Source organism: Desmodus rotundus, chromosome 3 (assembly GCF_022682495.2).
Source record: "Desmodus rotundus isolate HL8 chromosome 3, HLdesRot8A.1, whole genome shotgun sequence".
Classification (NCBI taxonomy): Eukaryota; Metazoa; Chordata; class Mammalia; order Chiroptera; family Phyllostomidae; genus Desmodus; species Desmodus rotundus.
Window position 1 is genome coordinate 17,200,081 of NC_071389.1, and position 27,117 is coordinate 17,227,197.

General features: G+C 44.7%; 2 protein-coding genes across 5 annotated transcripts in view; one reads left to right on the forward strand and one right to left on the reverse strand.

The window, feature by feature from the left end:
• Positions 1–599: 599 nt before the first annotated feature.
• Positions 600–8,824, forward strand: XKR8 (XK related 8). The gene is made up of 3 exons (XM_024554833.3): positions 600–1,034; positions 3,000–3,196; positions 5,487–8,824. Exons 1-3 carry the CDS (start codon positions 742–744, stop codon positions 6,167–6,169), a joined length of 1,173 nt encoding a protein of 390 aa, XP_024410601.2. The 5' UTR covers positions 600–741; the 3' UTR covers positions 6,170–8,824.
• An 812-nt stretch (positions 8,825–9,636) lies between these two features.
• EYA3 (EYA transcriptional coactivator and phosphatase 3) overlaps positions 9,637–27,117 on the reverse strand; it is a 94,384-nt gene continuing 76,903 nt past the window's right edge. For all 4 annotated transcript variants that reach the window (XM_024554455.3, XM_024554450.3, XM_045190730.3 and 1 more), the window contains 5 exons: positions 26,122–26,282; positions 23,893–24,007; positions 22,699–22,820; positions 18,096–18,196; positions 9,637–13,341 (listed from right to left, as the gene is read on the reverse strand). In XM_024554455.3, coding sequence (XP_024410223.1) covers positions 13,261–13,341; positions 18,096–18,196; positions 22,699–22,820; positions 23,893–24,007; positions 26,122–26,282 — 580 coding nt within the window. In that variant the 3' untranslated portion in view covers positions 9,637–13,260. The remainder of the gene's footprint in view (positions 13,342–18,095; positions 18,197–22,698; positions 22,821–23,892; positions 24,008–26,121; positions 26,283–27,117) is intronic.

A 27,117-nucleotide genomic window follows, 5' to 3' on the forward strand; every position in this document is an offset into this window, starting at 1 on the left:
TGGGATAGCCAGATCACGAAATGCAGCGCAAAGACCCTACCACAAACACATTTCTTCCAAGTTTCACGTTTTATGTAAAAAAAAAAAAAAGCTTATTATGCATCTTATTTTGTGTATTATCCTTTCACTATGTAAATCATGTTTAAAGCAACTCCCTTGCAGTTATCGAATGTCCCTCCGCCCTTAATGGGAGTAAAATGAGCCGCCAGGAAGACGCGTCTCGTTGATCCTGTGCCCTCCGTCTCCCTGGAACACGGCCTGAACTCGGGGCACACTTAGTTCACGAAGTCCCGCAATCTGGGATCAGAAGAGGCCTTTCTGTTTTATTTCGCAACAATGCAATGTGACAGATGCCAGTTCTAGCCTGGGCGCTAATCTCCAGGCCATTTTCGCCATTGTGGAGCTCCAGGAACCTCAAATGAAGCCTTCTAAACGAAGGGAAGGGGACCTCGGACCTCCCGCCGTCAGACCTAGCAGTCCTCGGGACTCAGGGAGACTGGGTGGGGCGTCCCTGGGCAGGCTGCAGAGGCGTGGCCAGGGCAGCCTTCCGGTCACGGAGAGGAGGGGCGGAGTCCCCGGGCCTCGCTCCTCCCCGGACAGGGCGGGACGTGGAAGTCCCGCCCAGGCGGCGCGGGCCCTGGGGGCCCAAAGGGTTGTGACCACCTCGTTACTGAAGTAGGACCCCGGCTGGAAGGGCGAGTCCCGGCCTAGGAGGGAAGGAGGGGGAGAGGGCGGCGGGCCATGCCCTGGTCACTCCGCACCACTCTCTTTTGGGACGTGATCCTGGGCGTATTGGGCATCTCTGCTTTCCTGATCCACCTGGGCACCGACCTGTGGGCTGTGAGCCAGTATGTGCTCAGCGGTCACTACCTGTGGACCGCACTGGTGTTGACGCTGCTGGGCCTCTCCTCGGTCTCACTGCAAGTCTTCAGCTGGGTCTGGCTGCGCTCCGACCCCGCTGACCTGCACTCGTCGCAGCCCTCGAGCCGCTGCCTGGCGCTGCTGCATCTCCTGCAGCTGGGTTACCTGTACAGGTGAGCGCCCCGCCCTCGGGAAGAGGGAGGTGGAACGGAGCCCAGGGGTACCTCCTGCAGTACAGGTGACCGCCCTGACAAGGGAAGCGGGTAGGGAGGTATCCCACGGACACAGGTGGGCTGCCTGCTCCTTAAAGAAGAGTAACTCCGGCTCATCTAGCCCTGTTCTTCTTGGCACAAGTAAAGAAACTGAGGCCCAGAGAAGAAAGGCATGATTCAGAGTCAGACCTCTTTGGGATCCAGTCTCGGCTTTGCCACCTGTGTGACCTCATTCTGTCTTTCTCTGAGCCTCGGTTTCCTCTGTTAAAAAGAGGTAGAAATCTCGAGACAGGTTTGCAGGCAAGCCTGCTTTGAGAGGTGCAGGAAAGAACACAGTGCTTGGCTGCTGATGGACTCTATTGAAAGGCAAAGACCCGCTGACGACCGGTGCTCCCTTTAGCTGAGGATGGGGCTGCAGGCAGTCACTTGACCCCTCTAGGCCTCAGTTAACTCTGTTCCAGTGGGGATGGTCATGGTGCCTGCCTCTGTTTGATAAGGAATAAATGGAATGAGATGTGTGGATTATGTGCAAATGTCAGCCAGCTTCGTGCTTACCTGGGTCATCCTGAGTTTCAGCAGCCCTGACCCCCAGAGCAGGGCTTGTCCCCTCACCCTGGAGTGCCTCTCACCGTATCTTTCCCAGTTGTATTCTCCCTGAGCATCTCCTCCCCCAACCCACCCACATACATTCTGAGCAAGCAAGAGGGCGGAGATGGGGTCTGATTCATCCCTGTCCCTGGAGCCAACCAGGGCTGGGCATAGGCCCAATCCTGGAAAGTCTGCATGGGTTTGCTCCTTTCCAGAACTGGCAGGGCCCTCTAGAGTTGGGGAAACTGACACCAAGGGGTCAGAGTCATGTGATACAGTCAGGACACCATGTGGTCTGGGTTGGGGTGGGGTGGCTGGAGCCAGGAGCTGCTCTTAAATCCATTTTTACAGATTCTCACCAGCTCTTGCCTTGACAGACCTGCACTGAGTGTCCAGGAGTGGGCGAGAGGCACTCTTGATGTGACAGTTTTGCCTGAGAGACTGTACAGACATCAGCAAAACTCTGGGTGGGCATGAGGAGGCACACTTCTTACCATCTTGGCAGCCGAGCCCGGACTACATCATGCATCTTCCCTTCTCTGAGTTCTGCTGAGTGTGAGGCAGACAATGTCCTGAGCTTTGGTTTTGAAAACGGGGTCTCTGTGTCTGCCTGTGACTAGGCTGAGGCAGGGCCCTGCCATGGCATTGGGGAAACAGAGGCAGAGGCTCCTGCTCAGGGAGAGCCCCAACCCAGGCCTGCCTGCCTGCCTGCCTGCCTGCTCCCTTGCTGTGTTGTCAAGTCCGCCCAGGGGAGGTAACAGTACACCTCTGATGAATGGATTTGCGGTGAGTGACTGGGCTCATCCTCCAGTAGCCAAATGAGACCAGTTGTGGGTAGGGGAAGCCTTGTTGTGTCTTCCATTCCCCACTCATGCCGATGGTCACCCAGCCCCATCTGTCCAACCTCTGGACTCTCTTAACTTTGCCCCAGTATGATACCCCTTCCCTGCAGGATCCTAAGAATTTCTTAGGCTTGCTAAAATTTGATAACTATCACCTTAGGGAATTTTATTGTATGCTTTTGATATTCCAGCATTACTGCTTATTAGCCCTTTGTTTTCCCGTCTGTAAAATGGGGATGTTGTGAGGCATGAATGAGACAGGGTTTGTGATAAACCTGGGACAGTGCCTGGCCAGCAGGAGCAGTGGTAGTTGTATTTATCCTCATTCTGCGGATGAAAGACCAAGGTCAGCGAGGTTGAGTTGCTTGTCCGGAGCCCCACAGCATGTTAGTGATGAGCTGGGACTGGAGCCTGTCGGCATCTGCCTGATAAGTAGGGGAAGGAGGAATGCCTCAGGACACTAACCTGGCCCCTCGGCTCATCTGTATGTGCCTAGGTGCATGCAAGGGCTGCGGCAAGGGCTGCTGGTGTGGCAGCAGGAGGTGCCCTCCGAGTTTGACTTGGCCTATGCCGACTTCCTCTCCCTGGACATCAGCATGCTGCGGCTCTTCGAGACCTTCCTGGAGAAGACGCCACAGCTCACGCTGGTGCTGGCCATCGTCCTGCAGAGTGGCCAGACCGAGTACTACCAGTGTGAGTCATACTGCCAGCGGCTAGTCCCGCTTTCATTTGTGGGAAGGTTTCCCACAAATGTCGGAAATGATTTCACTCTGTGATGAGGACTGCTTAGGAAATAGGAGCGCACCCTTTGGTCGGGCAGGTCCGGGTTCCAATCCAAACACTAGCCGTATGAGTTTGCATGCTGGCTCAGCCTCTCTGGGTATCAGTTTGTTTTCACCTGTGAAATGGACATAACAAATAGTCCTACCTCAAGGGACTGAAAGGATTGAGGGAGGTGATGCATATCAAGCCTAGTGTCTGGAGCTTAGTAAATCTTAATTATAATTTTTACTATTTTGAAGAAAACAGATAAAGTATGTGGGGTGTCTGACACATAATAGGCAACTTATTGGGCAAGAAGCTGTTTATTGAGCACCTTCCTACACTTAAGTTTTTACCGAGCACCTTTGCGCCTGTCCCTGTACTGGGGACGCGGCCGTGAACCAGGACACAGCCCCTGCCCGGCTGGGCGACTGTAAAGCAGGCAGTTACAATGACCTGAACTGGGAGACGCAGGTGCCCTATTAGCCAGGGGAGCAGTCTGTACACTGAGGAGCTTCGGAAAGCTTTTCTCCTGTAAAAGGGAAGTAATGTGCCCAAGGTCACAGACCAGCTGGTGGCCCAGCTAAGACTCCAACTCGTGTCTGATTCAAGGTCTGGGGCTCCCCCTTCTCTGCCATACCCCAGCCAACCCCTGCTGTAAATGCCACAGCCCCCAAGGAAACAGTCCCCCCTCTGGCACCACTCTGTGACCTGCAGAGTCTTCCCCTCTGTGGCCTCCGTGTCCAGGGCTGTTCCTCTGTGGCCTCTGTGTCCAGGGCTGTACAAGGTGGAGTTGGACTTGATCTCCAAGACGCTTTCAGCTTGCAAATTTGAGTGGGTAGTCTTAATTGAAAAGCCAGTGATAGCAGCCATTGTGACTGAGTGCCTACTATACAGCGGGCACTGTGGAGAGTGCTTTATTGCCAGTGAGCATGCTCGTGGCCGTATAGGTTGGTGCTGTGTTTATCTCCATTTTGCACAAGAGGAAAGAGGTACAGAAAGGTGAAGTGATTTTCCCCGGGACACACAGCACTCGCTGGGCACACGTTTTTGTCTATTTGAGGGTGTCGAGGACTAGGGACAAATGGATACAGTCTACACTGTATGTGTATAGGATGAGGGGAGAGGAGCGAGGGAAGAGACAGACTCTCCCACCTTCTGATTTAGCAAACATTTATTCAGCTGCTATTATGTGCTAGGTACTGGGCTGCCTGGGGATCTCAGGGGAGCAGAATCTGTTTCCTACCCTGAAGGAGCTCAGAGATAAGGAAATAGATAATTATTCCAGACAGAAGTGAGTGGGGTGGGGTGTGGATGGGTGGCTGTAGGGAATACTCAGGTTGGAACTTGCAGGGTAAGGAGGAGAGGCCAGAATAGGCGGGGTACGTGCTCCTAGCCCACCTAACATCATGGGCAAGGCTGGTCCAGGTCAGAGGATGCGGTATGCTAGGCTGGCTGGGAGAATGCCAGTCCTGTGGAGAGTGTGGAGGGGAGTCAGAAAGAAGGATGGCCATAGATTTGATTCCAGTCTGGGTGTGGGTTCCTGGCCCATAACAGGGCCCCAGTAAACATCTGCTGAATGGATGGGATGGGAAGGGGGCAGGGAGGAAGCCTTCTAGAAACAGTTCAGTGCTGCTTCCCTCCGTCCCTGGAGGCCCTGGTGCTTCCAGTCCATGGTGGACAACCAGGAGGTGGGACAGGATCACCACTGTAAACTTTGAGTCTTGGGAGATCAAGACCACAGCCCAGTCTGAGCGTGGAGGAGAGGGGAGTCAGGATGCTCCATCCATACAGCCAGAGGCCTGTTGCCACCTCTTCGGGTTTCCAGCTTCCCTTTCTGAAACTAAGAGGGGGAACTGGGACTGCTGATTTCAGATCCAAGAAAGGCTTGGGTTCTTCTGGGAAAGAAAGGGTTACAGGGCTCTCTAAGACGCAGACATGTGGCCAAGACCCAGGGGTGCAGATGAGGATGTGTACGTCACACCCCTCTCATCCCTGAAAAATATCACCGTGGTAGCACCTGAAAAGTAAAGCTTTGTGGTAAAGGGCAGACCCCGTATTTGAATCCTAGGTCTCTTTTTGGCTCCCCAGCTGTAGTTTTCCCTTCACCAAATTGGGGGTTCTGGTACCCAGCTCAGGCTGGTTATGAGGGCCCCCAGAACCTGGGGAGCGCCAGGCAGACAGCCTGCAGAGCTCAGCTGTTTCCTCTTCCTCTCTGCAGGGGCCGGCATCTGCACGTCCTTCTTGGGCATCTCATGGGCACTGCTTGACTACCACCGGGCCTTGCGCACCTGCCTCCCCTCCAAGCCCGTCCTGGGGCTGGGCTCCTCTGTGATCTACTTCCTGTGGAACCTGCTGCTGCTGTGGCCCCGAGTCCTGGCTGTGGCCCTGTTCTCAGCCCTCTTCCCCCGCTACGTGACTCTGCACTTCTTGGGCCTATGGCTGGTGCTGCTGTTCTGGGTCTGGGTTCAGGGCACCAACTTTATGCCAGATCCCTGCTCTGAGTGGCTGTACCGGACAATGGTGGCCACCATCCTTTATTTTGCCTGGTTCAATGTGGCTGAGGGTCGCACTCGAGGCCGCAGCATCATCCACCTGGTGTTTCTCCTGAGTGACAGCATTCTCATGGTGGTCACCTGGGTAACACAAAGTGCCTGGCTGCCCGGTGGGATCCTGCTGCACATATTGCTGCCTGTGGGCGGCATCAGCTTCCTTTTGGGTCTGGTTCTGCGGCTTGTCTACTACCGCTGGCTGCACCCTAGCTGCCGCTGGGAGCCCGCCGAGGTGGACGGGACCCGGGGCCTCCGCTGTGTTGAGTTGTATCAGCTGCCTCAGAATAGGCGCATGGTCCACTTGGCCCATAATTTTTTCCCTAAGGCTTGGGAAGAGGCTGCTTCTCCATGAGAGGGAGAGGTAAATGGGGTCCTTTGAAGCAGGGTCAGATCCAGCCAAGGGACAGAAGGATAGATGGAGTCAACTGGTAGAATGCAGAAGATAAGTTGATTATGCTGCTGTGGGCCTTGATTCACTCAACAAGCACTTGATGCCTGATCTTGCCAGGCACTGAAGACCAGAGTTAAGTGAGACAAAGCCTTCCCTCTAAGGACTAGAACAAGATGAGGAGGGCCAGGCCTTGGGGAGTCAGGGGCCTCAATGATATATAAAGCACTTTGGGAGGAAAGAAGAGATCCCCTTTTCTCTTTCTCCCAATCAATGTATCTGGTGCCCAAAGCATCCCAGTGTTGGTATTTCCACCTCTAAAGTAATCGGTGGCCGTGTCCTCCCGCCCCTCAATTCCCCTATCCTGGGTGAGAAGGTCCTAAGACCTCCAGGATAGAGGTCTTTCTCCCTGCCCCAGCTCGGTCATTCAATTCATTCACCAGATGTTTACTGAGAGCATTTTATGTGCCAGGAGCATCCTTCTATCCTTGGAACCCAGAACAAGATCAGCTGCCACCCCTACCGTCTCCAGCCACTCCTGCCGCTCCTGCATAGGCTCTCCTGCCAGGCTTGCCCCGTGGCTGGCCCCCACCAACCTCTCCAAGGCTTCAGTGCAGCTGGCCCAGCCTCTGCCCCGGCTCTCACGGGGCCGCCTTTCAACCAAGTGCCTTGTGAACCTGTGGTCTGGGCCATGACTCAGCCTGTTGAGTATTTTTTATGCTTTAGGCAATGTGCTTTCTACCTCAGTCTATTGTGTGAGAGAGGAGGTGTGTGCCTATGTGTCTGCAAGTGAGAGACACATGTGTTTTTGTTGAACAGTATTACTAGGTTATTATTAAAAAACGTATAAAATCCTCCAAGCTAGTTGTGTCATTAAACTAAATCTGCAGGATTCAAAGCTGCCTGGAAGGAAGGGGTCAGGAACACGAAGTTCACTGCTCAAAATCGGTAAAGGCCCCGGCACAGAGAAGAGAGTGGGCTTAGGCAGGACTTCTCAACCTTGTTCTGTTAAGTTTCAGGAGCTGGTGAGCTGGTGTGGGTTGATGGTCCAGAACCCAGATCTGGACTGACTCGTGCTCTGCTGCTGGGCCTGGCAGGGGAGCCACAAAAAACACCTTTGGTACCAAGAAGGGAATACAAGAGCCCAGGTGAAGGGCTTTAGGCTGGGAGCTCAGGGAGGGTGGAAGTGGGTAATGGTGCCAGCGAGGTGCAATCTTTTGCTGTTCAGGGAGGTCTGTGGTTTAGAGAAGCAGGAACAGGAAAAGGGTGCTGGGGACAGAAGAAAGCAGTCACCACTGTGATGGGACTCAGGATAGCCCTCAATTCCACTCTTCATTCATTCTAGTGGAGACAGATAATACACAGGATAAGTAAAACAGCGTGTCAGTGAGTGCAAAGTATTATAAGAAAAAGCAGGGAAGGGGACGGGAAAGTACGTGTATTTTTGTGTTGGGTGTGAGTTACAATTTTATGTAGAATGGCCAGGGAAGGCCTCCCTGAGGAACCAAGCCTAAAGGACACAAGAAAGCTATGCACATGGATTTTATCCCAGACACCATGTCAGCAGTGACTGTACGAAGGAGGGCTTGTGGCAGCTATACCGGCCTACAGCCAAGGATGACAGAGATGGGGGTTGGGCGCAGGGAGAGGCTCTGGGAAGATGATGCTGGTGCTTTTTCACACGTTTACAATAGCAGAAGCAGAAAGGATTTCCAGACTTTTGAATTTCATGGACCAAATGGTCAATGTGGTCACCAAATTAATCAACATAAAAAAGGCAGTAAAAGCTATCATTATCTTTATCATCTCTAAAAGAAAGGATGTCACTAACTCAGGAAAAGTTCCATTCTTTGAAGCGAATACATTTAAACACACACATGCACACATACAACAATGAAATCATTACCATTTTTCTCAACTCCTAAGGAATGTCAAGGGTCGAGACCCCGGTCAGTGGGCTAAGTGCCCAACCCAGCCTTGGACATAGGTCCTGTTTCACTAAACCCAGGATTTGCCCCATTTACTTTTCCACATTTCTTTCTGCCTGTCACATGTGGAGACTGGGTCAGAGATACCAAATATGTCAAATGGAAGATGCAAAGTTTTAGGCAATTCGCTATTTTCCCCTGAGAAAATCCACAAAGATGTTTCTAATTTTTTGCCTAAGTTCTCATCTATCCGACTAGATGTTGTCAAATGATAGCAGTATGTATGCAATCAACTCCCAACAATGTATACTGCGCTCCTAAAAAGCTATAGAAAGAGCCTCATTTGCATATACACCTAAAAGTTTATAGAATCAAGCATTTTGAAAAGACGAGTGATGTTACATGCCACTAGAAATTTCTTTTGAAGCCCTGGCTGGTGTGGCTCAGCGGACTGAGCCCCGGCCTGCCAACTGAAAAGTCACCCATTTCCATTCCCAGTCCGGGCACGCCTGGGTGGCGGTGGGTGAGATCTCCAGCTGGGGGCACGTGAGAGGTAACCAATCCATGTTTCTCTCCCTCAATTTCTCTCTCTTCCTCTCTAAAAATAAATAAAATTTAAAAAAAATTTCCTTTGGAGATTCCCATCATTTTTTAAATGTCAAGAAACTTGTTTTTGAAGAATAAAAATCTGAATTGCCAGCCACCACAAGTTTTGAGGAATGCTTTACTTACTGTAGGGGAGATGGTGATGTTTACTCTTCGGGCTTGAGAAGCAACCGGTATTGTAATATTTCTACTTATGAGCAAGTAAGGCTACAGCATCTCACGAGTTTGCTTCAGTTACAGTTTGGTCCAAAACGTGTACCTTCTGATGAAAAGATTTAATGCCTAGAATGCATGCAACCCACTTTTCTGGGGTAATTATTTGGGGAAAAAACACACCTTGTAGTCTGACATGGTTGGTACTTGCAAGCTAGACCCAAACTCTGATTTCCTTCATTGAAATAAAAGGCAAAAGAATTATTTTTCTCCAGGCCAATAATGGACAGTCAGACCCAAATCTGAAGAAATGAGAAGTAGTTGATGTGACATGAAATCAGGCCAAATCCAACAAGGTTTGATGTCAGTTTGTCAGTTTATTGCTTTTGCATTTTAAGCTCAGCACAGCAAGTTATTATCTCTGTAATAATTAAATGTCAGCACATTTGACAGCAAATGAAATCTGTTGCCATACCAGTCCTAACCTTTAAAAAGCAATATATTTTAGATACAATGAATAAACTTTCCCTTGCAAAGGGAAAGTTTAAAATATTTTTTATTTTCCCATGTACACTTATTTATACCAAATGGTTCTACTTTTTTGGTGAAATTAATGATTCAGTTATTAAAAGGATGCTAACTTGCTAACGAGCTCTTCAGATTTTTATGAAGCCTTACTTAGGATCCTACTCAGCTGGGCAACTGGGCTGATCCTATTCAGAAAAGACACAAGAGCAAACTGTATAGAAAATAAAAACTTTATTTTTTTCAAGTTTACAAGATAGTTCCCATTACATATAACATTATGGTCAAAGACTCTACAGCCACGAATGCCCGCAGTCACATAAATATATCCAATTCGATCAACGCCTCTTCCTGCTAAATGAGGCAGGAGGAATCCGGAGGGTCAGGTTGTGAGTAGAAGTCGTCCTTAATGGGATGGCTCCTGTCAGTGCATTAGGAACTAGCCCGAGAGCCTTGCTTGCTAGAGCTGTCTGACTCAGAGGAGAGGAAGAACAGAGGGCCTGCTGACTAGGGATGGGCCAGAACTAGATTTTCTCTCATGGTTTAAGATATTTTAGAATCCTAGAATTCAGAGTTGGCTTGTATAGTGTGAATCTGGGGAGTTCTGACTTTTGGATGAAAAAGGAAACCAATTTAGTGGTAAGAAATACAAGCTTGCTTAAGAGGGGCCCTACTTGCTCTTTCCTGCCGGAGCAAAGGGAGAAACGCCCCAAGCTCACCACCCCTTAGCTTAGACCCTCACTCTCCCAGGAAGAGGGAGAACAGCTGCCCCTCTCCTCCACTCTCCCCCATGCTTCTGTGACACTGACACCCATTCAAGGGAGAGAACATCTAGAAGCTCCATATGCTGCAGCTGGAGTTTGCCAGTCAGATTCTACTTGGGAGCTTTAAAGCTGAGTTTGTGTAAACTGCGAACAAGCTGTGGCACAAGTCTCCTGGGACACTAACTTTGGCCCCCCCTCCCAACTTGCAGAGCAGAAGACAGGAACACCCCAAACCAAATAAAAGCATCTAAATCTGGAGCAGGAATCCATTCTCCTGGACACCACCAGCTGCCCCAGGGGGACTGGACAGGGTGATGCTAAGGCACAGTTTTACATTCGAAAGTCAAGCCACCTCTTAAACCCAGAACACACTGGACAACTCCAGATCCCTTACTAGAGACAGTCCTCACCAGGAAACGTGCAGACCCATCTTATAGAACTCACAGTCCCCATCTGGGGGAAGGATTCATCATGTGGCTAATTTCACAGGGACTCTCTCTAGTAAAGAGGGCTTCCCCCTTGACAGAAGGACCGCCAGCGTCCTTGGGCCCTCAGCTTCCAAAAGCTCTTGGTGCTACCACTTATTTTCCTTTCCAGATCTTCGTGCTGGGGAGGAGGAAAACACAGGGTAAAAGAGCAGTTTCCTGGACAATTCATTTTGGCAAACAGAAGCCAGGTCCCATTTTCTGCCTGCCCTCTAAATGAGGGTGGCAACAACCAGGAAAGAGCAGATGCTGCTCTGTTCAGAGAGCTTCCTCTCCTCTCTTGGTCAATTTCAAGTTCCTTTTGCAGACACTTAGGCTGGGCAGTCAGGGCAGGAGGGAAAAGGCCATTGACAGAGGGGTCCAAGTCATAGTCTAGGAATAAAGAGCTTTTCCCAAAGGGCAGGGAGGGGGAAGGGTCTGTGTGTGGACCTGTGTGCATAACGGGGGTAGCACTCCACAGCCTCACAAGCCTGAAGCAAAGCATGAACAGGGTGGCCTATGTCCAGGGCAGGAAATCAAGTTATACGGCTGGCAGGTGGAGGGCTTGGGGCCTGAAGAAAAGACCATCCTAGAGCTTTCTAAGATCAATTATCAAGGAAGGCAGAGCAGCTTCTGGGCAACTGTGCTGAAATTAGACCAAGGCAGGGTCTGCCTCAGATTATATATCCGCCCCCCACTCCCACCCCATCAATGGCAACAAGTCCAAAGCAGCAGCTACATAATGCACACTGACTTCAGCTCCTCTCCAGAAACCTCCTTCCTGAAATGGTGAGCCCTGAAGCAGTTTCTCAATCAGTTCTGAAGAAATGTGTACAAACAGCCTTTCTCTGCTGTATGACTGACTCGGCCTCTCTTCCTGGCCTGCAAGAGTCTGGCCTCTCTGTGCTGCGACATCTCTGGAATTGGGTATGAAGAATCTCTGGGGAAAAGCGAGCATAACAGGGGTTGCTCAAGGATGCCTCCTCATCCAGAACCCAGACCACATCCCTCTGAGGTGCTTATATCAGCACTCCTTACTGCAGCCTGGGAGAGGCTGAACTTCCTCAGCTCCAGGGAAGTTTATCCTTCCTGAGCAGATGCCTGGGTTGGTCTTGGAGGGATGGAGCATCCACAAACACAGCTGGGCTAGAAGGCTGGGACTAGTGCCTGGAACCCACCAATCTTCCTAGATGTCAGGCTGGGAGATGTTCCTGCATTTGGCCCAGGATGAAGTTTCTAGGCATGGAATAGGGGGTCCAGCAACTTCCTTTAAAACAGGAAAGTCTTCCTGGCTTCTCATTTCAGAATGAGATTTGAGAAGTGGGAAGGGTGTACCATGGGAAAAATGGGTTTTGACCACAGCAATCTCCTGTTCAATTTCAGGCAGAGATCTGGGTAAATATATGCCCAGAATACCCTTCATAGGGTATAAGGGCTTCAAAGGAAGTCAACTACATTGGTAGTTTTGCCCAAAATGTAGTTATGAGCCTGTTCTTAGACTCAATTTGACATCTTGGGTCCAAAGCCTACGGACTGGCCAGAGCTGAATGGAGACGACTGTGAGGTGTGCAGGGCAGGAGAGGCACAAGAGCCTACGCCGATGACCAAAGGAAGAGAAAGCTGTAGGGTGAGCGTCTGTTGGGAGAAGAGTGCTTCTCGGCAGGGGGAAGGTGGAATATTTCTGTTTCAAGAACCTAAGTGGAAATTCACATGAAGCCTTAGTCCCTTCCTTCCAGTTTGGAGGTAAGCCCCCGGGACCTTGTCTTTGAATAAGTGAGTCAAGCTGAAGGCTTAGCATTTACTGTCTAAGAGAAGGAGTTTCCAGGATTGTGCCATTTGGTTAAAGGGGAAGAGGGATTAGAAAGGGGACTAAAGCTTCTAGGATGGGAAATAACAAAGTCTAAGTTTAATCAGTGTCTAGTGCTCCACAGTCCAGCAAACTAGGAGATGGAAGAACAGGAAGGAGACCATCCCAGACAGCAAACCACTGGAGCCGCTAAAGAGGTGCTACTGTCACAGAGAGGTATTTTAGATAGTTCCACTACTATTTTCCAAGGAAACTTTACACACCGCTTTCTTGCCAGAAAAAGGAGGGAGAACCTGCTTCAGAGACCAGACCCTTACCTATAAAAATTACATATACATTCACTGGGAATATGTCCTACAGCTAAGGAGGTTACAAAGACTGCAAGAGATGTTATTACAAAAGTCTGCACATCTTCCCTATCACCACAAAGTAACAGCAGTTCTCACTCAGGTCACGGACAAAGAGTGCAACTCTGCCCCAAGAATTTCCTTTTTTTTTCTTCATTTTTTTGAAACAACATAAAAAACAAAAGGAAAAACCCCAGAAGAATTAAAAGCACTGTAGCTGCAGCGAGTCTATTGTTCTCCCAATCCAACTGTCTCCTGCTTCTGCACAAGGGTGAACACGGGGCTGCAGCTCACTCTCAGCCAAACTAAGTTTCATCCCGTGCAGCTACTGGTTCTGATTGTGTTCTCGCCAGCATTCCACGGAGAAAGAGAGAGAGAGCGAGAGCTCCCAGCTGGTTCTGGTCTCCAGCTCCCTGCAGGAGTGAAACGGAGCTCATGGGAAAGGCTCTTCATTCCAGTTCTTAGAGAAAATCAAGCTCCAAAGCCTGGTGGAGGGACACTAGGTCTCCGTGGTTTGTGATCCTCCAGAAAGGCATGTTGTGCTGGAAGAGAGCGGGGGGCACTGGTTAACCCAACTTCTTTTGGGAAGTCGTATTTACCCAAACCCCCTTCTCCACAGACCTCTCCCCAAGGTACTGGGCAGTCCTCTCTACTGCTGCCCACCTCACGGGGCTGCCAAAAGGACCAAAAAGTCCTATGTATGAGGACTTTGTACAGTATGGGACGCTATAAATGCAAGAGATTTCTATTAGGTTTAAGGGGTAACTCTGCCTTTATGAGAGAGATACTTATTCTGGCTACTGCATAGGGTCCTCAGGATCAAATAAAATATCCACATCAGAAATCAGTACTAATATTACATTTTTTTACAGGCCCAAATCTTGTCCATGACCAAGATTCAGAACATACAGATCTGGGAAGTAAGAATCCCATTATATAATACGGTCAGAATTATGTCCAGAATCCTGTGTGCTGTTCTGAAAGCCTTTTAAAGGGCTTTGACAAGTACAAGTGTTAGAAACCATGTTTTATGAGGCTGAAGGAGATCATCATCTTGTTCAAACTGGTTACAAATTACCCAGAATTTTTAAGTCTTAGAACAGTTCTTTGGGCATATAACTCAGTTTTTTTCTAGCTTGCTGATCACACATAATATTTAGAAGGTTCTTAATATAAGAGGAAGCAGACTTGTTATGTTGTACGCAGGTGTCCCAGACTAGGACCTAGATGTGAAAGGCAGAGAGAGAGACTTAAGTGCAGCGGACGGTGGAACATCCTAACAGTGTGGACAACCCCACAGGAGAGAGAACAAGATGTTTGGGAAGCAGCCTCCTTTAGGTGTAGGTGTGTTCAAACAAGGACTAGAAAGTCTGTCAAAGAGGCTGCAGAAAGGATCCCTTCCAGGGTGGAAGCTGAACCAGAGGCTCTAAGGCATTTTCCAACAGGTATATGCTGTGGCAGATGATTACAGGCATCATCTTAGAGACACCTACTCTGCTAACTACTCAAGTGGTTCTTTATCCCCCCTCTCCCTTCTTCAGACAAAAGAAGCACAGATAACTACGTCTATTAGTATCTTTCCCAGAGGGCAACAAGAACTTTGGAATCAAAACTCCAAAGATAACACAAAGACGTGGGAAAATAATAAAGGTCCTTGAATTGCTACATAAACTGGCAAATGAAAACACATTGAGTTAACAATGCCAACCGATTACCACCAATCTCACAGTTCATTAATAGTTGCCGATGGTTTGTATGTTACTGAATGAAGAATATTCAGACAGCAGTCCTAGTTGACAACCCACTGCCTCAAGTTTGAGAAATAGACTTGCTATAAGAAAAGTTGGGTAGAAGGGAAAGAACTTCTGCAGATCCATTTAGCAGATGAGGAAACTCAGAGAGGATAAGCAAATTGTCCAAGTTCACACAATTAATGATTCAGACTTGGACCTGTGTGATTTTTAGATTCCACAGCCAATACTCTTCCATCTGCTACCTGTGTTAAGAAGGGACAACTGAAGTTGAAGGGTTAACATCACAACTATCTTTCCAGGGCTAAGAAGCAGGAAGGACTTCCTCCAAACAATTCCCCATTGATTGTAATGGTTTTTGAGAATCTGAAGCCTGGGAAAGTCTATTCTATTTGCCTTTTTGTAGCCAAGTCTCATGCTCTGCAGAAGGCACTGCCAGAAGTTGAACTGTGATATAGCTGCTGGAGAGGCGCTGATCTGTCCCAGAGAGAGCTCAGGAGCTGGATCACCCTTCAGAGATGAGGGAAGTGCCCCCACCCCACCACTAACTACAAGCAAGCTCTTTGGGAAGGTGATGTAACCTTAGGTAAGGCAGCTTCTGCTGAGGGCAGTTCTGGAAGAGGGACTGTGAGCCATCAGCAGCTAAGAGCAGGGGGCTAAAGAAATGAGTGTCTCAGTCCTGCTGGGGTGTGGGCAGCACACCACTGCATTCTCCAGAGAGCACAAGACTCTGGTCAGTCTTCCCCAAACATTACTTCTCTCAGCTAAGATACTGACAGCATCTCAGTAAACAAGGAGTTAATGTTTTATGATTCAGTATTTGAACTACAAAATACTGAACTACAGATTTTTTTCTTGTCATTTAAATATAGATTCAATGTGTGTTATCAGGCAACTCAAAAGTCTGACATCTTCCTTCTCAGTAAAAAATGAGAAGCCTAAGAACAACAACAGCAAAATGCTTCTGAATGAAGGCCACTGCTTCTCCAAGTAGATAGATGACCCAAGCAAGTACACTGAAGGTCAGGTTCAGATTCTCCTTAGAATTTTTTTTTCCACTCCAAAGCATATACAAATGAGAGCTTCAGGCCCTGAAATCCCACTCTACACAGCCTGGTAATATGGCTTCAAAAATTTCAGCCTGCAAAGTGAGAAGGCATTCCTTGGATTCTAAGCTTTATTTAGTTTGCATAGCAGGTGGATGCTAAAGACTTATAATCAGCAGTATACACAGAAGGGGACTAGAAAATTACCTGCACGGCTATCGTGAAGATTACAACTTGTTATAAAATACACCACAAAGAGTCGTAAGGCTGTTGAAATGAAGTTTCATCATTGTTTTGTTCCAAATTTCTTCTATAGATTTCAAATGAAATTGGACAAATCTGCTCTTTCTCTTGATGTTTTTTTCTTTAATAGGATCTATCATTTTCTTCTGAATCCTTTGCTAACTGGATTAGGGGAATCTATTTCACTTTTTCTTCACCTTCAGCAATGAGTTATATCATTTTAGTTTCCAAAAGATGATCTTTTTCACTTGTTGTAGTCATTACTACTTCCTCCAATTGTCACCTCTTCTCAGCACATTCCTGGCCCACCTTTTAATGTCAGTACTCACCTACTGTGCTCCAACCAGGCTTCCTGCCTCCCTCCCCCTCCCTCTCAGGTTCTCATTTCCGTAAGCCAGAACACAGTCATAGCTTCAAAATACATTCTAACCAGATTCAAGTCTAATTCTCTAAGACAGAAAAACCGTTTTTCCAAAGAAGCAATGTAATTATGCCTAAAGCCTATCCCAATCATCTATATTGTTAAGTTATTATTTTAACTTCACATTTCTTAAATTGTTTATGAGGCTGAGCATTTTTCATGTTTATCGGTCATTTGGGTGTTTTCTTTTTTGGTGAATTCCTGGCCATTGTGCCTGCCTACTTTTTTATTGGAAATGTGTTTTTCTTTCTATTGATTTGTACATGATCTTTACCTATTTAATCTATTTTCCCCCAATCTGCGATTTATTTTTAAATAAATTAGAAAAAAACTGAATAAATATATCAAAATTACTTCAAATTCAACTTTTGCAACTGAGCTCAACATTCTATCACAAACTGGCATCTTTTTAAGATGTTCGTACATCTGCCCATAATATCACCCTCACCCTAACCTCCAAAGCTAGAATCTTCTAAATTATCTTCAGCTCTCAGAAGATTCTGTGATTTCTTTCTTCGAAATAAATTCCTGTCATTCCCCGTATCTGTTCCTCGCCCCCACCGTCTCAGGTAAATCTTTCTTCTCATTCCTCCCTTACCTTGCTGCTATCTAACTGGTCTCCCTGCCCCTGGCATGAAAGAAAACTGTATTTTTTCCTCAAAGGATTTGTGCTTGGGTACTGGCATCAGGCAGGAGCCCATGAGCTGTCTCAATTCCGAAGAAATGTAAGTTTTACATGTTTTTAAACATGCGAAAAAACCCCGATGATAGTATCATTAAAAAAAGTAGACATACAGGGCAAAAAAAGCATCTCTAGGCATTGAATTATAATCAAAGAATTTTCAAACAAGTTGAGCAGATTTTGTAATGAAACCATTAATTTTACAGATGAAAATACAGGAATCCAGAGAGACTGAGTAATGTGGTCAAGGGTGTATTTAATTATTATATATTTATATAGTTATAAATATTGTATGTTATAAAATACATGCAAGTATTTTATATAAAGAAATATTTTAAAATCATTTTATTTTATTTTATTAATGGTACAAAAATCCTTTTTGCTTTTACTATTATTAATAATATTTTCGGGGAGTGCTAAGTGAATATACATTATTATTTTTAAAAATCTCAGGCTATCGCTGTTTGATACAACAATCCAAAAGCTGACTTTCAAGTTCAGCTTGTCTTGATACTTGGTTATTAAAAAAAAGGTAACTCTCAAAGATTTGTAGGTTCAATACTCACTTTTCAATTCTATCCACTTATTCAAAAAATTTTTTGAAAATTAGTAAATTTCTACCTTTTCTATTATCAGTTAACTGTTCTTGACAACTGAAAGGTATTATATTTTCAAATTTTAAAAAAGTGTTTGAATCCCAATGAAGTGCTTCATTGTAAAGTGATGACTTTAAAACATGTTAGAAAAATTTGTCTTCAAATGTAGAGATATGAGAAGTTTTATAGGTGATATATTTATATCTATTTCAAAAATAAAATTAAATGATTATTTTTTAGAAGGCACTGTCCTCTACGATGAAGACAGAAGACAGGGCCCGCATCAGGTTCAATGACAGGGGTCCTGTAGCAGGGTTCGAAGAGTTTAAGATTTCTGCGTGGCAGCGAGGATGGGAAGGGGGAGTGTCTAACAACTTATAGAAAAAAACTCCACTTGGGGGAAAAAAACGACTCTTTAAGTCTTAAAAGAAAAATGGGAGAGGAAGAGGAAAAGGGAAACAACACTGTAAATGCATGACCGATTGTTAAGATTTCTGAGCTTCACCATTCTTCTAATTGCTCAGTGCATTCCCACACAGACTGTTTACCATGGTTACCTGCTTGGCTGCAATTTCTTCGTCTCGTCCATCTCCAATCACTACATAAGTGACTTTCTTTCCAAATCTTGACACAATTCTCTCAAAGCAGCTCTCTTTACCTGATGAGAGAAAGCAATCTCCTATTAGGACATTCCACCCTACCTTTTTTCCAACACTGAAGCAAAGGGATGCTTCTAGGCTTACCTGCTTGTGCTTAGACAAACTAAGTGGCTGCCCCTGTAGTTTGCTTGGTGTGGCATAGTGGCAGCAGCTAGGGATCCACCAGGCTCTCTGGATCTCTAAGTGGGAGGCTAAGAGCCCTGGGCAGTGTGAGAACTGTGCACACTACCTCCCTTTTCCACATCTCCTGTATTTTACAGCTGACAAAGCAATTTTCAAGTTACTCCTTATTCAATTCTCAAAATAATCCAGCGAGATAGGTATCATTTCCTATTTTAACAGGTGAAATGGGACTAGTGACTTACTCCAGATCCAAGTAAGCTTATAGCAAGACTTTGGGCTCCTGACTCCAAGTCTAGGCTCTGGACATTGTGCCACGACGAACGGATTATCTCTGAGGGGAAACTGTTTTAGTGTAGGAAAAAGAAGTGGGAGTATAAGGCCTCGATTTCTCTTTTTAAGATTTTACTTATTTTTAGAAAGAGGGAGAGGGAGAGAAACATCCTTGTGCAAGAGATAGATCAATCAGTTGCCTCTCGCTTGCCCCCTACGGGAGACCTGGCCCACAACCCAGGCATGTGCTCTGACTGGGAATCAAACCAGCAACCCTTTGGTTCGCAGGCTGGCACTCAATACACTGAGCCACACCAGCCGGGGCTGATTTCTTGTTAGTAATAGGAAAGAGACAAATAGTCATTTTCCTTCCAATTCTTCACTTTCCAGAAACAGTCCTAAGCATGGGCCTTATGTCATTCAGTGGGGGAGGAGCCCCAGAGTACCAATGAATATGGCAGCAACATTTGTCATATCTGGAATTTACTCACTATTATACTTCGTAACTGCAACTGAGATACTGTATTACTGAACTTGACCTTGGGAAATAGGTGATTTCAGTCCACTGCAAGCTTCTAGATATATAGCAACATATCAAAATTCAAATCTCACCTGGAACCTACACCTAAAACATGCACAGATGGTATTACTTTTTATTTGCAGAAATAAATAAAAAGGCCCTGGCTGGTGTAGCTCAGTGGATTGTGCGCGGGCTGCAAACCAAAGGGTCGCTTGTTCGATTCCCAATCCGGGCACATGCCTGGGTTGGGGGGCAGGTCCCCAGTAGGGGGCAAATGAGAGGCAACCACACACTGATACTTTTCTCCCTCTCGTTCTCCTTCCCTTCCTCTCTAAAAGTAAATAAATAGAATCTTTTAAAAAATAAATAAATAAAAAGGAAATTATTTCCATTGCTTTTCCTTCACCATCTCTTATATTCTATTTCCCTGCTTCTGCCACCTCCTTCAGTTAAGCAAGGTCCTAATTCTGCTTCCTTTTTCATTCTGTTCCAATAACCTCATCCTTTCCTCTTGTCAGATCCAGTGACTTAACACGGAGGGTTCCAGTGCGAATAAAAAAGGTACCTCTTCCTCAAGGCACTTGACTGCCACCTGCTGGAAAATTCTTGTAGTAAACATACAAATTCACAAATCTAAGATGACCTACCATATCACAAGTGACAACAACTTACATACCCATACTCAGAAGTTCGGCTTGGTACAATCTAGCTAAAAGTGGGTCACAGTGGGTAGTCATGTCTTAGGTCTGCAGCTTCCTTGACAAAGGCCAATCTTTAACTTTGAAATTGTCTATTGTCATCGTGCATCTAAGAAGATAACGTACCTCTGAAATGTCAAGAGTAATAATTTTTCCAGACCCCTCAAAGTCACAACCACTACCACCAAAACATGAGACCACACTGTTATTTTGTGCACATACCATCTCTATGTTCTGTAAATGTTAACTATCCTGTACCCACCGATGTGAAAAGTATGTGTGTCGGTTTTGCTTTTCATCAAATCTCAGAGATTTCCCTGCTTTGCTTTCTGCAGCCTCCCTAATCAAAGATCACTGAATTTCCTGTAACCCCCTTAAATCTCCTCCTTTGATTTTAATATACAAAATAAGCTGCAAAACTGCCATTCTCAAATGGAGCAATCTCAATCCATTGAGGTTTTGCTTCCTGGCAACTGCTGGTTAGTTTGGCTCAAATAAACACAAGACTTTTTTTTTAGGCCAGACATTATTTTGTCAACATACCTCAAGAACCAAACATTTAAAATAATAGAGCCAAGGCGGAGTTCTTAGACCTCTATTCTCCTCTACTGCACTCCCTCCTATGGCCTCACCCAGTCTTAAACAACCACATGTACACCAAGAACTCCCAACCACGTATCTCCAGCCAGTAGCCCTCCTTTGACTTCCAGAATCAGATATCCAATTGCCTACTTGATATCTCCACTTGAACATCTAATAATTATTACAAACTTAACGTTCAAAACTAAACTCCTAATCTTTGTACCAGAGCCTTCTCCATCTCAGTAAATTACATCTTCATCCTTTTGGTGGCTGAGGCCAAAATTCTTGCGTCATTCTTAACTTCTTTTTCTTTCACAGTTCACATCCAGACTATCAGCAAATGCTGTCAAGCTCTGCCTTCATAATATACCCAGTAACTGACTACTAAGTAAGCTAACTACTTAGCTTCCACTGCTACTACCTTGGTTCAAGCCACCCATGATCTCCTGCTGGATTATTACAATAACCTCATTTGACTTCCAGCTCCCTCCTTAAGATGCTACATAGCAGCCAGACTGATACCTTTAACTTGTAAGTCAGATCATGTCATTCTTCTGCTCAAAACCTTAAAATGGCATTTCATCAGAATAAAAGCCAAAGTCTTTAAAATAATGTATAGGCCTGGTTGGATCTCCCCACTTTCCCCATGAACCTCTGTGAGAGCTCACCTTTCAACTCCAGGCCCCTCTCCTTTGCTACCGTAAGACGTAGGAACTACAAGTACAGACTGGCGGGTCTGGAGGTAAGAAGATGGTCACAATCCTTTTTCTCACACATAAGGATCCAAGTGAGAGAGACACTGTGCTGCCTTCTTGGTGAAACAAGCTGGTTCTGTATAAATTTAGTGCCAATTAATTAACTAATTCAGCAAGTACCTATTGTTTCATGTAGGTATACCCTGGGGATACTGCAGGTTCAGTCCCAGACCACCGCATTAAAGCAAGTACTGTAACAAAGCCAGCTGTTATCTCTTTACTGGTGAAGGGTCTTGCCTTCAATTTGTAAAAAATGTAACATCTGTGAAATGCAATAAAACGAAGTATGATAGTACTCGGTACTTTCATAAATATAGGGGTTAAAAAGTACCTTCATAAATATAGTCTCATTTGATTTTCACTCTCTGTTAGTTTCTCATTTTACACAATAAAACTGAGGATCGGGAGATAAAATAATTTGCTTAAGGAAAGAGCTAGTAAGTGGGAAAGCTAGTCCTTAGTATTTTTTTGCCTTTTCAAAAAATTGTAGTAAAAGAACACATAACCTAAAATTTACCATCTTGACCACTTTCAAATGTACATTTCAGTGACATTAAGTATACTCACATCGTTGCGCAACATATCTGCAGAGCTTTTTCATCTTGTAAAATTGAAAACAACTCCCTATTTTCCCTTCTCCTGAGCCCTGCTAACCACCATTCTACTTTGTTTCTATGAATGTGACCACCTGGTACCTTAAATAAATGAAAACATGCAGTACTTGTCTTTTTGTGATTTACTTTATTTAGCATAATGTCTTCAAGGTTCAAACATGTGGTAACATGTGACAAGATTTCCTTCCCTTTTAAGGCTGAGTAATATCCTGCTGTATGTATATATGACACTGTGTTTATCCATTCATCTGCGGGGCATTTGAGTTACCTCCACCTCTTGGCTCTTGTGAATAATGCTCTATGAACGCAGAGTGCAAATACGTGACATCCTGCTGTTAATTCTTTTGGATGTATACCCAGAAGTGGAATTGCTGGATCATACGGTAGTTCCATTTTTAATTTTTTCAGGAACTGCCGTACTGTTTTCCACAGCACTGGCATCACTTTACAGTCCCACCAAAGTGCACAAGGGTTCCAATTTCTTCACATCTTTCACCAACGCTTGTTATTTTCCTGTTTTTTGATAGCAGCCATCCTAACGGATGTGAGGGATATAACCATTTTTAAATATACAGCTTAGACTTTGATTTTTAACTTAGTGACTTTTCTATTATACTATACTGCAGTGCTCTCCCTATGAAAAAGAAATCTGAAATGAGGCAAAAGTAGATTTCTAAACTCGGATTATGTTCTCTCAAACAGTATAAAGGAAAAGAGCGTAAGTTTGAAGTCCCACAGATCTGGAATTGAATCCTGTCCAGGTAACTTACTATCCATGAAGTCTTGTGTAAGCTACACAACTGTTAAGCCTGAACTGCCTCATCAGTAATATCGGAAAGCTGCTGTGAGGGCTGAGAGAGAGAATGGTAAATTTAAGTGCATTGTAAGTAGGAAATATTATTGTAAGGCCAGTGACAAGAAACAGAATAGAAACCATACCAATTTTGGTAGCACTATAGATGTTTTCAATAGGAAATATTTCTCCAAGCCCATATAGGAGAACCTTGGCTAGAGCTGGAACCAGCTGGGTTGTAGTGATCAGAACATTCACACAATTCTTTCTAGAAGGGAGAAAGAAGTAAAAGAAAAGAAAAAGGTGAAACCAAACCAAACCAACCCAGGAGCAAGCATTCAAATGGACCTTCTCTTTAGGATCTAATTATTAAAAATTAACCTTAAAGGGCATGGCATGATACTTGATCAGTGCCAAGTATCATTTGTTGCTCTAATTTATTTATTCATTTATTCATTTATTGCTCTAATTATTTCAGGTTTATTAACTTTCCATATAAAGGACAGAGATTCTATAGTGGGCACAGAACAGACACCTGATTCTTGCCTCATTTCCCTCTGACCATTCTATCTCACTGCACTTTTTAGCAATTACCACCAACCCACATCATCGATACCACTCTCTAGAAAACAGATGACCAAGACTTTCAGTTACAGAGCCATTTTATCTGAATACAAACCAGCCCTTAAATGAGATGTGATTTAAGTCCTCTCTGCTCTTCACACACAGCAATACAGATTCCAGAATACGCATTAATTTCGCATGTTCTTTATAAACTTCATGGAATGACCTCGGTGTCAGTTTTATTGTTTGCTCTATTAGGTTATATAGATCTGCAATTTCTACTTTCAGGAAGGAAGCAGTAAGGGATATTGGTATGAATATGACTGTATTTATTTTCCATTATAACCTTCAAGCTGAAATCTCCTTAATCTGCTTAATGTACCCTTTTCTTTTCAATCCTACCCTCCTGAGTTTATTTTGATACATTTCTTTGGAGCTTCCTGTCCTTAGGATATTTGAGCTATGTCTCCTTGTATGTATTCTTTGATATTACCAGGCCCATCTCATGGGCTGAAGAATATGAATTATGGAGTTTTAATTCTGTGAGCAAAAAGTAAGGGGAAAGAAAAAGGCTCTCATTTATATTCACTTAAAGCTCTAAGGTGTGTTGTTAGTGTAAAATGACCTTGCCTCCCATATACTCTAAATACTTCCTTCCTTCATTGAAACTCCTCTCACCCCATCCAAAATCCTTTTTTAGGAATGGCCTGTCCTGGACTCGTGTAGGAAAGGGTATGTCTGAGAGGTTGAGAGACCTAAAAGAACCATTTTCATACCTGGACTGAATGAGAAGTAAGGACTTTAATGCAGTTCCTAACCAGGAATCTGTTAAAACTTCGATCTCTGCTCTTAGTCTCTGCAGCGCTTCCTTTCTCTGGGGACTGAGAAGGCCTTTGGGAATAAAAACAGACACATTTATCATAAGGCAACATACCCATGCTGACATCGAGGAAACAACTTCTAAATTCAATTTAGAAATAGTGGGTCATTGAAATATTCTACTAAGCTAATATATTTCTCTACCTAGTAAAACCCTAGAGTAGCCTACTCAAAATGCATTTTTGATTTCCTTCATCAGAATGTTTTTGCTAGAGGGCACAACAACAAAACCAGCTGATGAGAACATTGTGATTAGATTCTGGCACAAGCTCTTTCTTCACAAATCAGGAGCAAAATCTGCAGAATGGTGGACCGTACCTTGAACAGCACTGATTTAGACATTACCTCAAGAACCAAAGGGGGAAAAATGTGTTATAGCTAGAAGAGTCTGCAGCATCTCCAATCTCTTTCTAAAGAAACCAGAACCCAGGGAGGAAAGAGGCGCTAAGATTACACAGAAAGTTAGTGGCTTTGGGTCTCAGAAGTCTTTCCATTACCGTACACTGCTCCCATGGTGACGGCACTTTTTACCCCTTTCAGAACACACCCACCTGAGATTCCAGGTGGAATGACCAACTCTCTGAATGTCATTTATTTGTATTGTACTTACTACTGAAACAATTCCAGCTGGTAAGAGACTAAAACACTGCTTAAGATCAGATAATTAAGCATAACGAAACATAATTTATGTGATGAGAATATTTTATCAGACACTTGAGTTATAATATTCAAATAATGAATCTGGCCCTGAATTTTCTATAGGAAAGATGATAAAAATAAATAAAATCCTGTAGTCTATTACTAACATTTCATAAAAACAAAAGACATTTCTATGAGGACTAGAACTGTGTATAATTTGTTTTCAGATCGATGGTTTCATACTGCATGCCTAGAATTAGATGACTCTCAATGTTTCTAATAAAACAAAACCAACACCTCCATGTCATACATGATGTACACATAAGTACATATATGTCATATGCTTACTGAATAGTATGATGTGCTACCTTTATAATTCAAAATTTTTACAAAATACAGGTGGACATTACTTTAGGCTCAGGGGATTCTCACAGAGGGTTATATTACTTTCTTCAAGAAACTAGGTCTAGGCACTCCCTAGGCAGAGAAAGAATCAGACACTTTAATTAGATTCCCAAAGCCCAGATGCCTGTGATTTTTACCTGGTGTTAGAGGTCTAGAACAGGAAAGAACCAAACCGACCTTCAAAGTCCTATTTTTATATCCTGTACCACATGGTATGGCACGAAGGTTCTCTTGACCTGGGGCAATATACCTCGAGGCAGTCTACGGAACCCCTGAAACTTCACACAACATTTTGTTGAGGATGATGGTTCAGATTTCAATACTTTCTCATAAGGGTGTATCACTCAAAAAAGAACTGCATGAATGTCAAGTGGACCAAGAGTTAACGGATGTGAATTCCAGCTGGGATAGGTCATTAACTTGCTATGATAACTGCCCTTGTTACTTTCACAATAAACATCAATTTTCTCAAATGCAAAATAAGGAATTTAGATTAGCTATCTAATATCTCTTCTAATTTGGACAATCTATCACTAATTAATTAATTAATTCTAAATAATAGAATTTTAGGCCTTGTGGCATCTGACATGTAAGATATTTCTAGGTAGAAATAATCCCCAAGGTCCTTCAAATTAACACATGAATCCCGCCAACCTATACTCCTGGACCTGGTTTTCCATCTCCTATAAACCTAGCTACTAGTTCTATGTGACTTGTCCTGATATACTGGTTAAAGAGAAAAAAAGAAAAAGCAATCTGTTACGCAGTACCGACAGTAGTTTTTGACTCCAGAATAAAATACATGTTATCAAATATAATCAACAAAACACATTTCCTTTAATAAGGACTTTGTCTAAAAAGAACAGGAGAACTTTGCAAAGTTATGCCAAGAGAAGTCCATGAGAAATGCAGAGCTCCTCCCCAAAGCGTTTTACTCAAACCTTCATGTTTTTAAATACAGAATTAAAATGTTATTGTGACTCAAATTCATAAGCAGTTGCGGGGAGTTCTAAGGAATCCCTGGAAAAGGAAGCAGCAAATAAGAAGGAAACGAAGTCAGACTGGCTGTATGCCACACTTACCACCCACGTTGCTTTTATGCTTGTCGTAGATTTCTCTCACTTTTCGGTAACGGAAAGCCAGCTTTCTCATCCAATCCACACCTCCCTGTACACCCACGGAGGAACCATGGCTGCCACTGCCTCCTGAGCCACTGAAACCATCTGTTGAGAAACTGTAGTTGCTGCAGAAAGAGAGGATAATGAAAATTAAAATCCATACCTCGTGGGGTTTTTTAGATGAGTGCCGTCTGGGATTCTCTGCCCTGGTCCTGGCACCTAACACCAAGGCTAATGGCAGAATCTATCTTTCACTAGTTCTCTATCTCACCCCTATTACCTTATCAAGGAAAGGGCAAGAGAGATGCAAACAATTCAAGCACCAGCATCCCACAGAGGCTGGCTTAAAATACAACATTCTTTCATGAATGACAGTATCTTACAGTGAGAAAAAATACCTCCCCCCCAAAACAGAACATAACATTTTTGTGTATGGGGAGCATTTCAGATCTTGTTCCCTGGCATATGTCCTCAGTTTGGGTCAAATAAACTCTTACTTAAAAAAAAAAAACAACTGTGTACGCACATACAAAATGACTGCAACTACGTAAGGGGATATTCTCTTTGGATGATCTGCTGGCTAGTTTATTAAGCTTATGGTTCAATGCGGTGGCTTTAAAACATGTCCACAGTTCTTTGACACTCCTCTCCTCTAATTTTGCTCCATCTGGGTATGTACAGCATTTGAATGTGAACAGAACGTGGTGGAAGTGATGGTGTGAGACCTCAGAGATTGGGCTTCTCTTGTTCTCTCTCGGAGCATTTATCCTGCAAGAAGCCAGCTGTTACATGAGAACACTCAAGCTGCCTCATGCAGAGGCACACAGGGAGGGACTGAGGCCCCTGTTACCAGTCACAGGTGAGAGGCTGAAAGCAGATGCTCCAGCTCCAAACAAACCTTTAGATGATTTTTAGCTCTGGCTACTATCTTGATTTCAATCTTACAGACCCAGATTCAGA